The sequence below is a fragment of the Chroicocephalus ridibundus genome, chromosome 9 (assembly GCF_963924245.1).
Source record: "Chroicocephalus ridibundus chromosome 9, bChrRid1.1, whole genome shotgun sequence".
NCBI classification, from domain to species: Eukaryota; Metazoa; Chordata; class Aves; order Charadriiformes; family Laridae; genus Chroicocephalus; species Chroicocephalus ridibundus.
Genome location: NC_086292.1, coordinates 23,708,686 through 23,721,757, shown reverse-complemented (window position 1 = coordinate 23,721,757; position 13,072 = coordinate 23,708,686). Strand labels below are relative to the sequence as shown.

The 13,072-nt window shown below is 46.9% G+C and overlaps 1 protein-coding gene across 3 annotated transcripts in view; it reads right to left on the bottom strand.

The window, feature by feature from the left end:
- Nucleotides 1-13,072, bottom strand: part of SLC6A14 (solute carrier family 6 member 14) — a 53,226-nt gene that overhangs the window by 16,067 nt on the left and 24,087 nt on the right. The window contains exon 1 of one of the 3 annotated variants that reach the window (XM_063346581.1): nt 9,760-10,337. The exons of 1 other annotated variant lie outside the window; for it this stretch is intronic. In XM_063346581.1, the coding sequence (XP_063202651.1) occupies nt 9,760-9,924 (165 nt within the window). In that variant the 5' untranslated portion in view covers nt 9,925-10,337. Of the gene's footprint in view, nt 1-496; nt 626-9,759; nt 10,338-13,072 lie in introns of those variants that run through there. One more of the 3 variants, XM_063346582.1, reaches the window with a different exon arrangement.

The following is a 13,072-nucleotide window of genomic DNA, read 5'->3' as shown; positions in this document are numbered from 1 at the left end:
CCACCTGCCCGGGTGCCCCTGTACCTGCCCCCATACCTGCCCAGATGCACAAGTATCCCCACTGTCCCACCTGCCCAGGTGCCCCCATACCTGCCCAGGTGCCCCATATCCCACCTGCCCAGGTGGCCCCCGTTATGTCCCCAGGTGTCCCAAACAGCCCACCTGCCCCCATACCTGCCCAGGTGCACAAGATCCCCATTATCCCACCTGCCCAGGTGCTTTCATACCTGCCCAGTGTCCCTATACCCCACCTGCCCAGGTGCCCCCCTACCCCCATACCTGCCCATGTGCACATGTACCCCCGCTGTCCCACCTGCCCAGCTGCTTTCATACCTGCCCAGGTGCCCCCATACCTGCCCAGGTGCACACGTACCCCCACTATCCCACCTGCCCAGGTGCCCCCATACCCCACCTGCCCGGGTGGCCCCCGTATCTGCCCAGCTGTCCCCAGTAGCCCACCTGCCCAGGTGTTCCCGTCCCCGTCCGGCCACCTCACCTTCTTCTTGCCGCAGGAGAGGAAGCCCGGCAAGCTGAGCATCCCCATGGCCGCCCCGGCGCCGCTCCGCTCTGCCCGCGCCGGCCGGCTCCCGGCCCTTTATGGAGCCGCCTCCCGCCCGCCCCCCGCCGCGCTGCCGGGAACCGCGGCCCCTGGGCTGCCCCGCGGCACCTCCCGCCCCCGGGGCACCCCCCGCCCGCGCCCACATCCTCGGGAACACCCTCCCGCCACGGCCCGCCCGGCCTCCTGCCCACTTCCCCTCCGAACACCCCGCCCGGACCACTTCCCCCGCCCGGCTCCCTCCCGCAGCCCGGCCCGACGCCCCTCCGAACATGCCCCCACCTCGCTCCTCGCCCTTCTGCCCCCTGACAGTCCCTACCGCATCCCAGGGGGCTGCCGCCCCCTCAGCACACCCCGACCCTCCCCCGAGCACCCCTCGCCTCTCTCCCTCACCTCGCTCTCGGCTCCCTCTCCACCCCTATCTGCCCGTCTCTCCTTCCCAACCTGCTCCCTGCTGGAGTCCGGGCTCGGGAGATGCACCAAAGCAAAGGGCACAAGGGGTTAAACGGTATGGAAATGCCAGCTTCCAAACACACCTTCCACGTATGCAGGACAGGCACAGAAAGGGCAGGTCATAAAAGCAAAGCCATCGCCAGAGGAGGAATTTAATGAGTAAAGACTTAAAGGGCTTTTCTGAAGCGCTCCCCTGCTGCGCCCACCAAAGCGGCCTTCCCCAGGCATCCCCCGAGGACGGGCAGGGGGACGCTGGCCAAAGCACTCTCCCACGTACAGGCACAAGGGGACACTGGTTGACTGGCTGCTTAATTGCTCTCCTCCGTTCCTAACTGCTCTTTTCCAAGGCTCTTCCAGATCCACACCGTGACAAACACACTTTCTGTCCTCAATTAGTGGGACTTTTTGTTGAGTGAAGTGCTAGCCAGCATGGCTCGGTCTAGCCACAACTGAGAGGCGTAGCGGGAGAGAGCAGTGTGGGGGGACAGCGTCTGAAGGGTAGGAAGGTACAAATCAGATGGCATTTTATCACCCCATGCACCCAGTTCTCCAGGAGACATCTATTTTAGAAAGTTGAGAAAACACTCCTTTGTGGGCTGCCTGTGAATTCTGGATTCAAGTGGCCAAGCCACAGCGCCCAACGCAAACCTTCAGGCTAGTTCTGTATGAAACAAGACAAAACCCACCCAAACGAAGGACATGCTGAGAAATCAGTCAATATTTTTCCAAAGCCGACCTCAACTGTACATAAACTAAGTGGACCTTTTTGACAATCCTGATCCGAGTTACAAGTTTGAAATAAAATGAGGCAGCACGGGTTTGGTTTGGATTCTGTGTACCTTCAGCTTCTGTGGGTCACAGTTTTCCCAAGGGAGAACAAAAATGTTCCTGTAAACAATGCTGGACCTGACAAAAGCACCGAGTTCTCTTCCAAGCTCATGATTCAGAACTGGCTATCAACTTGTTTAGAAATGAAATGAGATTAAAAACAACCTGTTAGCCGCAGCCTCTCCCTCCTTATTAGGATTAAGTGTGTGTTGAAATGTTGCGGAGTCACTGGCTGTGGCATTCTCTCTGTGTAACTCAAGATGACTAAAAGTAAAACTATACTGGAGGTACCGCTCCTGGGATGTGTTTGGTTTCTGACCAAGTGAAATTTTCGTTTCTAACGCATTTTCTGTATTCGAAGAAGGAACATAAAAGCCACAGCGCATTCAAAATTCCAGGGGCGAGCAGGGGGGAGATGAGTGTCGTTAAAGGGAGAGCTGCGCCTGAGGCAGGGCTCTGTTTTGCCTCTGGGTCAGCTCTGCAGCCAAAGACCAAGCAGCTAGATTTGCGTTCACCAGAGGTGGAGCCCATGGGCTTGGGCCCCAAAGGCTGGTTCCTCACGGCACAGCCAGCCATGGGGCTAGCACCCCGCCAGCCCGTTACCGCCGGAATGTCCCAGCTGGAAATAGAGATAACAGCCAGCAAACCAAAGCCAGCCTGGCTCTGCCGTAGATGAGATACCCCATCTCCTGACCAGCAGTGTAACCGAGATATCCTTTTTCTTTGGAAAGCACCCCTGGATTACTATGGACTCCACTTAGTGAACGCTCTGTTAATCCAATCGGGGGTAAAAAAGAAAAGGAGCAAAAAAAATACCATTAATGATAAACCAAACGTGCTGACAACACAGCAAACAATTTGGACATTTCCTAGGAGCAGCAAGATACCCGTGTTTTCCACTTGGTCGCACCAGTGCTACTATCAGATGTTGGGTATTGCCCTTGGCTAATACAAACACAGCTATGGCAATGAAGCAGACGTATTTGGTGTGCTTATTTAAGAATACGATGGGTAAATTCTGTTTCTGAATCTATATCTTCTGCAATAGCAGAATAGGATAAAGCGAGCCAGGAGAGGAACGAGAGGAATGCAAGAGATGCCTGCAGCCTTCCACCTCTAATATGCACGAGTCCTGGAAAAACAGTCATCAATCTCAAAAAAAAATGATGTTTTCTCCCATCCAGAGAAGATCAAGCAGCACCAGCAGCTGCATGTGGAAGTGTCCACCTACCAGATGTGAATGGCATAGTTCAAAACACCGTCTCCCCTAGCTGAGAGCCCAAAATAAGCAAGAGCTCAACTGCAGGAATAATTCTTGGTGTTCTGCAAGGCTAACAGTCAAACCCACCAGCAGCACACAAGGATGCTACATGGAAAGCTGATGGGGCTGGGCCCACCTGCCCACAGACCAAGACCTTTTATCTGTGGAGATCCTTGTCACGGGAATCAAACTACACACAGCCGCCATTCTGGTGTGCCTGCGAGCGCAGCTACGCGACACGTGCCCATGGTACCCAGTGGGGTGTTATGAACGGGCTCCGCACCTCAGAGGGACAAGGCCTGTGCCAGTGTGTATTAGATGGCCACGACAAGGACGCTGGTACCTTCCCACAAAGCCAAAGATGGCAGTGAGGGACGACACAGCCGTATTTGCTAGCTGACAGAAACAGCCGCCTCACATTTTATTCCAGCAGCTTCCCTACAGCTACAGACAACCATCAGGTAACCAAATGGCAGTAACACATGCAACAAGGGAAAAAAAAACCCAAACCAAAAGAACCAAACCAACCCAAACAAAAAAACCCAAACCAAACAAAACCTCCACACCATGTTGGCCTTCAGGATCGGAGGAAGACGACATAAACCGTCTAACCATCCCTCAAGAACACGTAATTACAGAACTCCACAGCCACATCGCTTCTTTAGAAGAGAGGATCGGAAAGCCAGATGGGATTGCTACAGACTGACAGAGGAAGCAAGGCAGAAAATTTCGGCTGTTGGCTCCTGCAGCAGCAGGAATTATCTTCTCTACAGGTGAACAGAACCAAACCCTACAGTTCACATTTAAATTGATACTTTCTGATTGAGAAAGCATCAGCCTTGATTTAAAGACCAAGTGATAACAAGTGAGCCAGTTTCCCTGGTGGTGAACTGAACTGCAGGTAATCTAGAAAAAAACTTTACCACTAACTTAACATAAAACAAAACAAAACCACTGGTCAAGCAGCCCGTGATAGCATAGCAGCATTCTCCATCTGGTGAGAAATCATTTGACCATGTGCCAGCCGTAAGCAAGGTGGAAGTGTACCTTGAAGGAAGGTATAGCAAGAAGCGTCCCTCCTGCTCAGAAGAGGGGCAGTGGTGGCACTGGCAAGGGAAATGTAAATTGCAGAGAAAAAGGCAATTGTTTCTGAAGTAGCCGTCTTTGGCTTCAGAGAGGTAGTTATGGGAGCAGACTGTCACGGGTTATAGCAAAACACGAAGAGTGGAAAATGGTTACTTAAGAGGCCCCGTGCCAATGCTGGCTTGCCTAGTTCTAATGGCCCCCATCCCACAGTTTGTGTGCCGCAGACCACGGATATAGGAAGCGCATTCTGCTTCCAACCCTGCTGATCCCTTCAGAGTGAAGGGAGAGATTTTGCTCACGGGAAAAGGAGATGATCTTTTATAAATCCTTCTTCTGGATCCATTTTCCCTCTTTATCTGTTTTGTGCCTTTTGTGCACAGCTGGGATGTTCCTTGCTGCCGTTCAACAGGCCACCGGGAAGCACACACCTACTCCACTTAGACCTCAAGCCACGAGTTCATTCACATTAAAGGTTTAATGGAATGGAAATTCTAAGAAATTTTGATTCAGAAACTTAGAAAGGGGGCATCGAACATTTTCAGCAGTGCCTGAAGAGTTTGGTTCACTAATGTAGTACTGAACATTTTCCACCAAGGGTTTCACCAAAATCGACAGATTCCCAACAAATATTTTTATTTTGCGGGAGTCGCACTGTCTGAAGGGAAACCCCCACAATATTTGTAAGGTACTTACGCTCTAGTACACGTGATGTTGTCATATTAAAGACCTCTGTAGTGGCCTAATCTCAACGACTGGGGAAAAATCTGATCAAGCACCAACTCAGTACTTTTGGATTCATCTATGTGGCCATCTCAGAGATGAGAAGTACAGCAAGGTCACTCCGGCTGAGCTACTTGCCTCCACGGACAGTCTGCTATCCCAGCCCAACTTGGGCAGCTGAAAGCTCGCTCACTCATTTAGCTCCTCACAACAGAACAGTTGCAAAAGTGCTGTTAATGCGAAATGCGTAAGCCTCCCGAGTCCCACTCCCAGGAAAACCCCTTTTATATATTTGAGGGCGGAGACTTGAAACTATATGGAAAAGAAATTTGCCTTCAGGCATTTTGTAGCAGGCTGCAACCTGACATTAACATAATACACATTAATCAAGCTAAGGATGGGGAAGTTTTACATATTCATGTGGGAAAAAAAAAATGATTAGGTGGAAATAAACTTGCTCAAATATACCAATAAAACTGAAAGGCTCTACAGTACGGCTCTTCTACTACAACGAGTCTGGAAGAAGATTTTACTGCCCAAAAGGGAACCACAAGTGTCCACCCACTAAAGTAATCCAGGTGCTTTCTAGACTATTTGCAAGACCGTCAGTCAGTTTTGTATCTATGGTACGCTGTTCTCCACATTAGTTGATTTTATCGTTTGGGGGTTTTAATTGAAGAGAACCTGAGAAGAGACTCAAGTCTCTTCAGGAACTGTCGCATAGAACGTGCTCCTCAAACCCTGCGCTCTCTTGGACCAAAGCTCTTTTCAGGAGAACACGGCCTTCCTCGTAACGCTGGCTGTCCTCAGTCCCTGAGAACTTGTCGATTTGTCAGATATTACTACAGTTGCCATAGGGGAATAAATGATACTTCTCAACACAGAGCTCCATCTAGAACAAGGAGGAAAGCAACCAAAAAAGCACTAAGGTGTTCAAAGTAGGATTAAACAGAGGGTAGGTGTTTATATCAGCTGCAAAAACCTCTGAAAATCTCTGCTGAAATAATGACTTGCGTGAGAGTTACCAAAGCACAGTGAACAACTGCGTTTGCGGCCCAGGGCTCCTAATTCCTCCAGCCCTGCTTCCGCACGTGGTCCAGAGCATCTCAGCTTTCCTGGGGCAAAGCAGCCTGGTGGCAGACAAACATCCAAGCCTGCCTGAGACGCATCAGCCAGGTCTCACCCCACCTGCCCCCTCCCAGAGGCCACTCCAGACATGTTCAACTTGTCTTTGAGTGACTGAAATGCTGTGTAAATGCAAAACCTCGGCCATCATGGAAGACGTAACAACAGACACAACTAATCAAAGGGAAGAGATAAAGTACAGGAGAACGAAAACCTGGGAGCGTGCGATTATCAAAACTTAAGGATCGGCGAGCACATAGGTGTCGGAGTATAATGACTTGCCTATTGGGAAATATTTCAGGGGCGCGGCCAGTAGAAACTAAGGAGTCATTTTTAATTAAGTAAAATAAAGCCTAGGAATGAATACAATACTAATTTTCAAATATGCTGAACTGAGTTCGTCAATCTCATTAACAGTTTCAGTTTCAAATTCTTCCCCATTATCAAGTTCAGCAAAGCCAGGAGATGCTCTAAGCTGGTTTTGGGGTGTTTTTTTTCAGTTCTATACCTTCTTACTAGTTACGCACAAGCAGCTTTTCACAGAAGGTAACACAAACACATATTCTTGAGAAGCTTCTGACTAACAGTAAGGCTTTGAAACACAGGCATTGACTACCACACAGCAAAAAGACGACCTTTCAGCTCAGTCCACCTTCCCTTGAGGTAGTTTTACGTATTAACATACAGTCCTGCTATGTGATTTCCAAGAGAATTATCCTCATGATTGTCCTCCTTCACAACAGGATAAAAGCCAGGCTGTGCCCCACATCTTAGGAAAGGAAATACCTCCGTCAACACTTTCTTTTGTTGTGTGATATCTGTTCCTGCAGGTTAGCAATTACTCTCGGAAATAGCTCATCCAAGTCAGTGGGACTTCTCACATAAGCAAAAGTAACCCCATATCAAGTAATAACACCATAAAATCACCTGCTACAATAACACAATTCCAAGTCTAAAAGGAAAAAGCAGGATTCATACATTAATATCACTTGCAATCTTGTGCTTCTCCGTGCCCCCAAGCAGACAATGTTACAGAGACACCAGAACAGTTACTTGGCTGAACACCTTCAGAATTTGGGAAAAAAAAAATAAATAAAAGAAAAGGCAGTCAAAAGAATATGAACAATAGATGTATTATTCCTACTGCTATCTATCTCTTCTACAACTCTATCACTAGACTTAGAAATCCTTTATGACAGAAACTGGTCTTTTCACACTTTTTTCACAAAGAGGAGAGCAGAGGTGGGGTTGCTCAAATATTTTATGCAGCACCTGTTCAGCGGGAAACACGTGAACTGCAGTGGACACAAGGACTGGACCCGTGAATCCCAGAACCCATCATTTCCCTTATCCTCACGGTGGGACCTCCTCCCCTCTAAAGCCAGGGAGCCATTTCTGTTTCCCTCAAGCAGCAGAGAAAGCTGTCCACCCCCCAGATAATCCATAACTGATTGGAAAAAGCTTTAACGAGAAACACCATAAGTTATTTTAAAACCCACAACGCACACCCTGGTTGCCACAAACCTGGCCACTCCCCCGGCTTTCCTTTCCAGGCCCCGAGGCTCTCTCCCTCTGGCTCAGGTTCAGGCTCTTCTGAGCAGCCCATCCTCCCATGCAGCACCTCCTCTTGTCTGGCAGACCAGGAACAGCCATATCTGGCCCCAAAAGCCCAGTGAAAGGGCCAGAGCCTTGGCTGGGTGAAAGGGGCATGATGGTCCTCTGCCTTCACATGGCCATGCGATTATCAAGGTGGCAGTGGCAACTCCTGCTTGGAGGTGCATCCTCTCGGCACGCTCCCAGAGCACCTGCCCCAATGGCCGAAGGGGTGCCATTTTCTTATGAAATGCTGATTTGAATCAAGCCCCTTGGTGCTGCAGGTGATCTAGAACAAAACCTCTGAGGAACCTCAGGGTCTTCCAGTCTGCCTGGCTTCCCACGCCTAAACTCAGGGCCTGCAGGGTTTAAAGACATTAGGGTCAGGCAGCATCCCAGCATGAGGCTTCTAGGATTACAGTTCCACCTCGTTGCCGCTCTGGGCTAGTAAGTTATTTTGGGGAAGGGCCAAAGTCTCTATCATACTTCAAGGAGTCTCTGCTGAAAGGTAAGGGACCGAGTAGGGTCCTGATGCGAAGTCTCAGAGCAGATGCGCATCTGAAAGGAATTCCTCAGAAGACACTTTGCTATTAGTTACGCAGAGTAAAAATTCATCTTTCTTGGCAGCTCAACTCATTCACATCTCATTTCAGCATTTTAGTGTTCATGATTTATGTGGGATCAGGGCTCCAGGTGGAACAAACCGAGTTTTATCTTTTCTCCCTCCATAGCAAGCATCACTGCACAACAGACAGAGAAAGCTTTCTTGTCTTTTTTACTTCAGATATGGAAAGAGAATGAAAGATACAGATCCGCTAAAATTAGCAGAAAAAAAAAAGTACTCTACCATTCCTAAATTTTGGGAGAGTTTACAAGAATTCCGTCACTTTCTGCTCTGCTGAATCACTAAAAGTATTAGTATACCCAATGTTAACAACCTGCTTCCCCCAGGTTGTAGCTGCTCTGCAGTGTAAAGAATACCCGCTTCTACAAATGTTTTACTCCAGAGGATAAAAATAATACCCTCCACTTTCCTCAGACCTGAAGAGGTTTAATTTTCTTCATAACGTGTTGGATTTTACACTGTTACTTTTTCGTTCTCAAAGGCCCTGCATTTGCTGCAGCTGGTTTTAATGTTCAAGTAAGTATTACGAAGGCACTTTTCCCCTTCAGGCTGGGGCAATCACCAACCTCTGATGGCACTCATCCAGGCACTTATGGATTGTGAAGCTTTGCAAACGGCTCTTCAGTCATGAGTTTCTTTGCATAATCTTGGTCTGGCAATCCTGTAATCTCCCGCGCTCCTCCTGGCGAACCTCTCCTTGACTGGCAAGCAAGGGAGCAATGTTTGCACAGGAGTGCGGGAATGCGAAGTAAGGCACCGCGCCGACATCCTCTCCATGCGATGAAGCAAGAGACGATGAACCTGCGCTGATGCACCTGGCAGGGAACACCAGGACATGTCACAGTGGCAGCCACCACTGCAAAAAAGGGGATTGAGCAGCCCCTGGAAAGTTAACGCATCATCTGTGATGGATGGCAAACACCGATCCATAGGAGACTAGCTGTGAGAAATGCTCCAGTTTAGAGTTTTGATGGCTGTACGATGTTCAGTTTCTTACCACCAAAGGCTCATCCTCTCTCTGAGTTGTGGTGTGTTTTGGTTTTTTTTTTTTTACAAACAGTTGTGAAAGCTGAAGGAGGGAACCAGATTTTCTGTCTGTGATGGGAAAGTCTTCAGGACTGTTCCATGCAGTGCTGAGCTTTTAGGAAACTGAAAGTGCTTTTAGGACCACATAAAGAGGCTGTACAGATTTATTGCTGAGTCCTGGTAGCTAGTAAGAAGTTAAAAATAGTAACAAGCCCAGAGTTTACAGAACGGCTACTTCAAACCCAAGAAATAGGCACGGTAAGTGTATTTGTTTGCTTATTCAGATACATGCTTTGCAGCCATACCTCCCACGCCAGCAGCAGGCATATTTGCCTATTAGAGCAGCCTGAGGTAGGCAGTAAAAACACATTATGTTTTCAGGTTATTGAATGGAGAGGCCCTGCCTCGATTAAAGAATCTTTAATTAAAGTAATGTGATCAGATGCTTTAATCAAAGCAGGTCCTGTCCTACTGACAATCACATACCATGATCGTTTTCCCAATTGCACAGTGCAGTGTCAGGAGGCCTGGGAGACGTCCTGGGGAATTTCCTTCCATTATTCCATCCGATTCCAAGCGCATTCGAGCTGATACTCCAAGACTTAGTACAAACACTCCAGAGCTGTTGCTATATGGAGAAATTAGATTCATTTGAAACAATAATTTTTGAGTGCTAACCTTCCTTTAAGAATTAATGATCCATGTCCAAACTGTAAGATTCTACGTTTATTGATCATCACTTTGCGGAATTTCATTAACTAATCCCACGTCGCTTTGCTCTACCGATGTTTCAAAGTAGCGTTTCATTTAGGCCATTCTAGTGGTAGATACCAACCAAATGGTAACCTCACAAGCACTGGTTCCAGCAGTGTTCATTATGGTGCCAGCAAACATCCAGGTTTGGGAAGACGCACCAGTCTTGCATAAAAAAGGTTGTGTGGGTAGAAGACTCTCCTGTAAGGCACGGTTTTGTTAGTTACATGAAAATTTGCTTTCTGCTTTGCAGTGAGGGGTTTTTTTTGCTGTGGTTATTTTTCCATTTGTTCCCTAGAAAATGAGCTTTGACGTTGGAATGTAGTTCCAGAAAGAAGGAATTGTTCAGCATTTAACTTGGTCACCTCTATTCTGATACGCATGCATGGAAACAGAACAAGACATTACCTGAATCTTTCTAGGGTGTAAGTCATGGCTGCCTTCTTCACTGGGACACTGAGGAAGGGCTCCAGGTATGTGTGCAGCATGAAGATGACACTGATACTAAAGTAGGCACTGGTAGTAGAAGGGGCAACACATGGTCGTCAGTCCTTCCAACAAGGGGTTAATGGCAGCTGGCTTCCTCTTTCAGATGTTTTGGTCCTTCCCATTTCTTGGCTTTAGTCTATATATAGCGTTGCTTTACAGGCTAAATTACACAGATTTGTGCCCAAACTTCTTTAACTAGCATCCTTCCTAGCTAAGCGAATGTTGAAGGAGAGGGAGGAAACATCGTGGTAGGAAGTAAAGGCAAACAAAGAGGGCTGCATTTACCCACCTGCTTAACTGATGAGAAGACAATCATGTTTTTTCATTTGTATTCAAATGACGTGCACTTGGGGCTTATTCTGGGTGTGTGTGAGGTAACGGTGGAGACACTGAACAGATGTTCTGATTTGTCAACCTCAACAAGATTACAAGGAGATTGATGGTGCAGTGAAAGGAACATTTTCCCATCAAAGACTAAAAGACTATGGGTGATACGAATCCAGTCAGAAATTCTGGTGCACTCTGGTACATCTTGATCACTTCCTAAGGCTTTTCAGCGTTCACTGCCTCACTTGACAATGGATATGCTTTCTCCGTGAGCATGCATTGGCCGATAAAGTGGGTGTGGATTGCAGAGAGGAAACTGAACCCTAGAGAAGAGTTCAATCTGCCACACTGGCATCCAGATTTGCTGCTATGCTGCTGTGCTGCTGGCTGTTTATATACAGATCGAGGTCTGGTCCTTCCTTATCTGCCTAAATCAAGGCCAGATAACATCCCCACTAGTCTGACTATTTCAAGCACAACATTTAGTGACATGGACACCTGTTTTAGGCCTTTCACTTAGAAAGATAAAGACTGCAAACAGAAGAATACAATCACAACGTGGCACTCTGAACAAGGTCAGGGGTTTCACAGCACACTAAGATCACAAACGATAAAACAGACTGCAAATAGCTAACTTCCTGGCTTTGCCCCAAAATAGTATGGATATTTACCAACTCAGCACTTGGATCTTCTTTACCAAAAGAAGGTACCAAGCGTTATTATTACAGGGTCAGAAAAAAAAAAAAAAAAAGTAAACATTTCTATAAAGATTTGTCAGATCTGGCAGGGTTTATTCTAGTCAGCTTCTTTAGTAGGAAGAAGTCACTGTGGTGTCAGAAGACACAAAGCAGGCATTTTGGAAAGGGCAGCTCTAGGTCTTGCAATCCAATCTGCTATGGACAGTAGTGTCAAACCATTCCCCTCTCAAAATGATCAAACCTCAATTTAACCAGTGAAGGTTTTCCCCCTGCTACTCCAGATAGAGCATTGTTCCACAGTCTGGCACCTCTGAAGATCAAACGTACTTTTTTAAACAGCTATGCCTGTGCTTAATTAGTTTTCTTTTCCTCCTTTGCTGCTATCCCCCCCTTCCCCTGATTTCTTTCCATCCTTCCTTTTGCCCTTGTCCATTGAGACCTATCATATCTCCTCTCAGTCTTTGGTATTTCTGAGGTAAATAAACCAAATTCCTCTAGTCACATCTCGGTTCCTCTGGTCATTCTGACATCCCTCCTCTGCACCGCTTCCAGTCTGGATTAAGCTTCTTTGAACACGGGTCACCACAGGCAGGGACAAAGAGCGGGGAGGACAAGGATGCAACCTTTGAAGACAATCTACGCGTCGTGTTTACATGAGAGCCCAAACAGAAGAGGCAAATTCTCCAGCCAGTTGAAAATCTGTTGATCCTAGCAGGGTGATAAAGCAGAACCAGTAAGTCTAAAGTTTTTATCACTTTAATACACTTATTTATTAAGTTTTTCCTTTGGTTAATGTCTGAAGGTAGTTTCCCACTGGAGACAAAACAAGCTAAACTACATTTGCAGATGATTAGATCATATTAGTCTGTTTTATAATCAGAAAAGTGTCTGGGAGGAAGTCACTGGAGATGGGACCCATATCTTTGTTAAATAGCAAATTCGTTAGAACTGATTTTCCAAGGACTAAATGGTCTCAAATTCAGCAAAAAGCTTGAGCTTTTTTTTTTTTTTTTAAAAAGGGGAAGTGTTATAGCATAATCTTTCATATTTTTTTTTCAAAACATTTTCAAATTTTGTGGTAATCGCCTCTTTTTTTTTTTCTTTCTTTCAACTTAACCTGAGCATTTCTATCAATTCTGCCACAGAACTGAGAAATAAACTATTTAGAACAACTCGAGCTGGAAGGTCCCTCCCGCCCAGCCTCCTGCCTGTGAGATGAACGTGCTTTTTGCTTTTTTCATATGAAATGAAGCAAACCTCTGCAGTTGGAACACTGTTATGCCACTGAAGAAGATCAAGATCGAGGCTGAAGCAAGGACTCAGGTCTTGCTTTACCTGTCCCTTCTGCTGAAACCGTTTTTTTCATTTAAAAGCTAGCCAAGAGAGATAGCTTATCCTCCTCTCAGACTGAACCGAGGCAGCCAAGGTGGCCTGTTTTAATATTGTTACAAGAAACGTTTCCGCTGAAAGTCCCAAGATCTACTTTAATGAACACCAGTAGTATTACAAGTGAGATTCCTGAAAATGGAAAT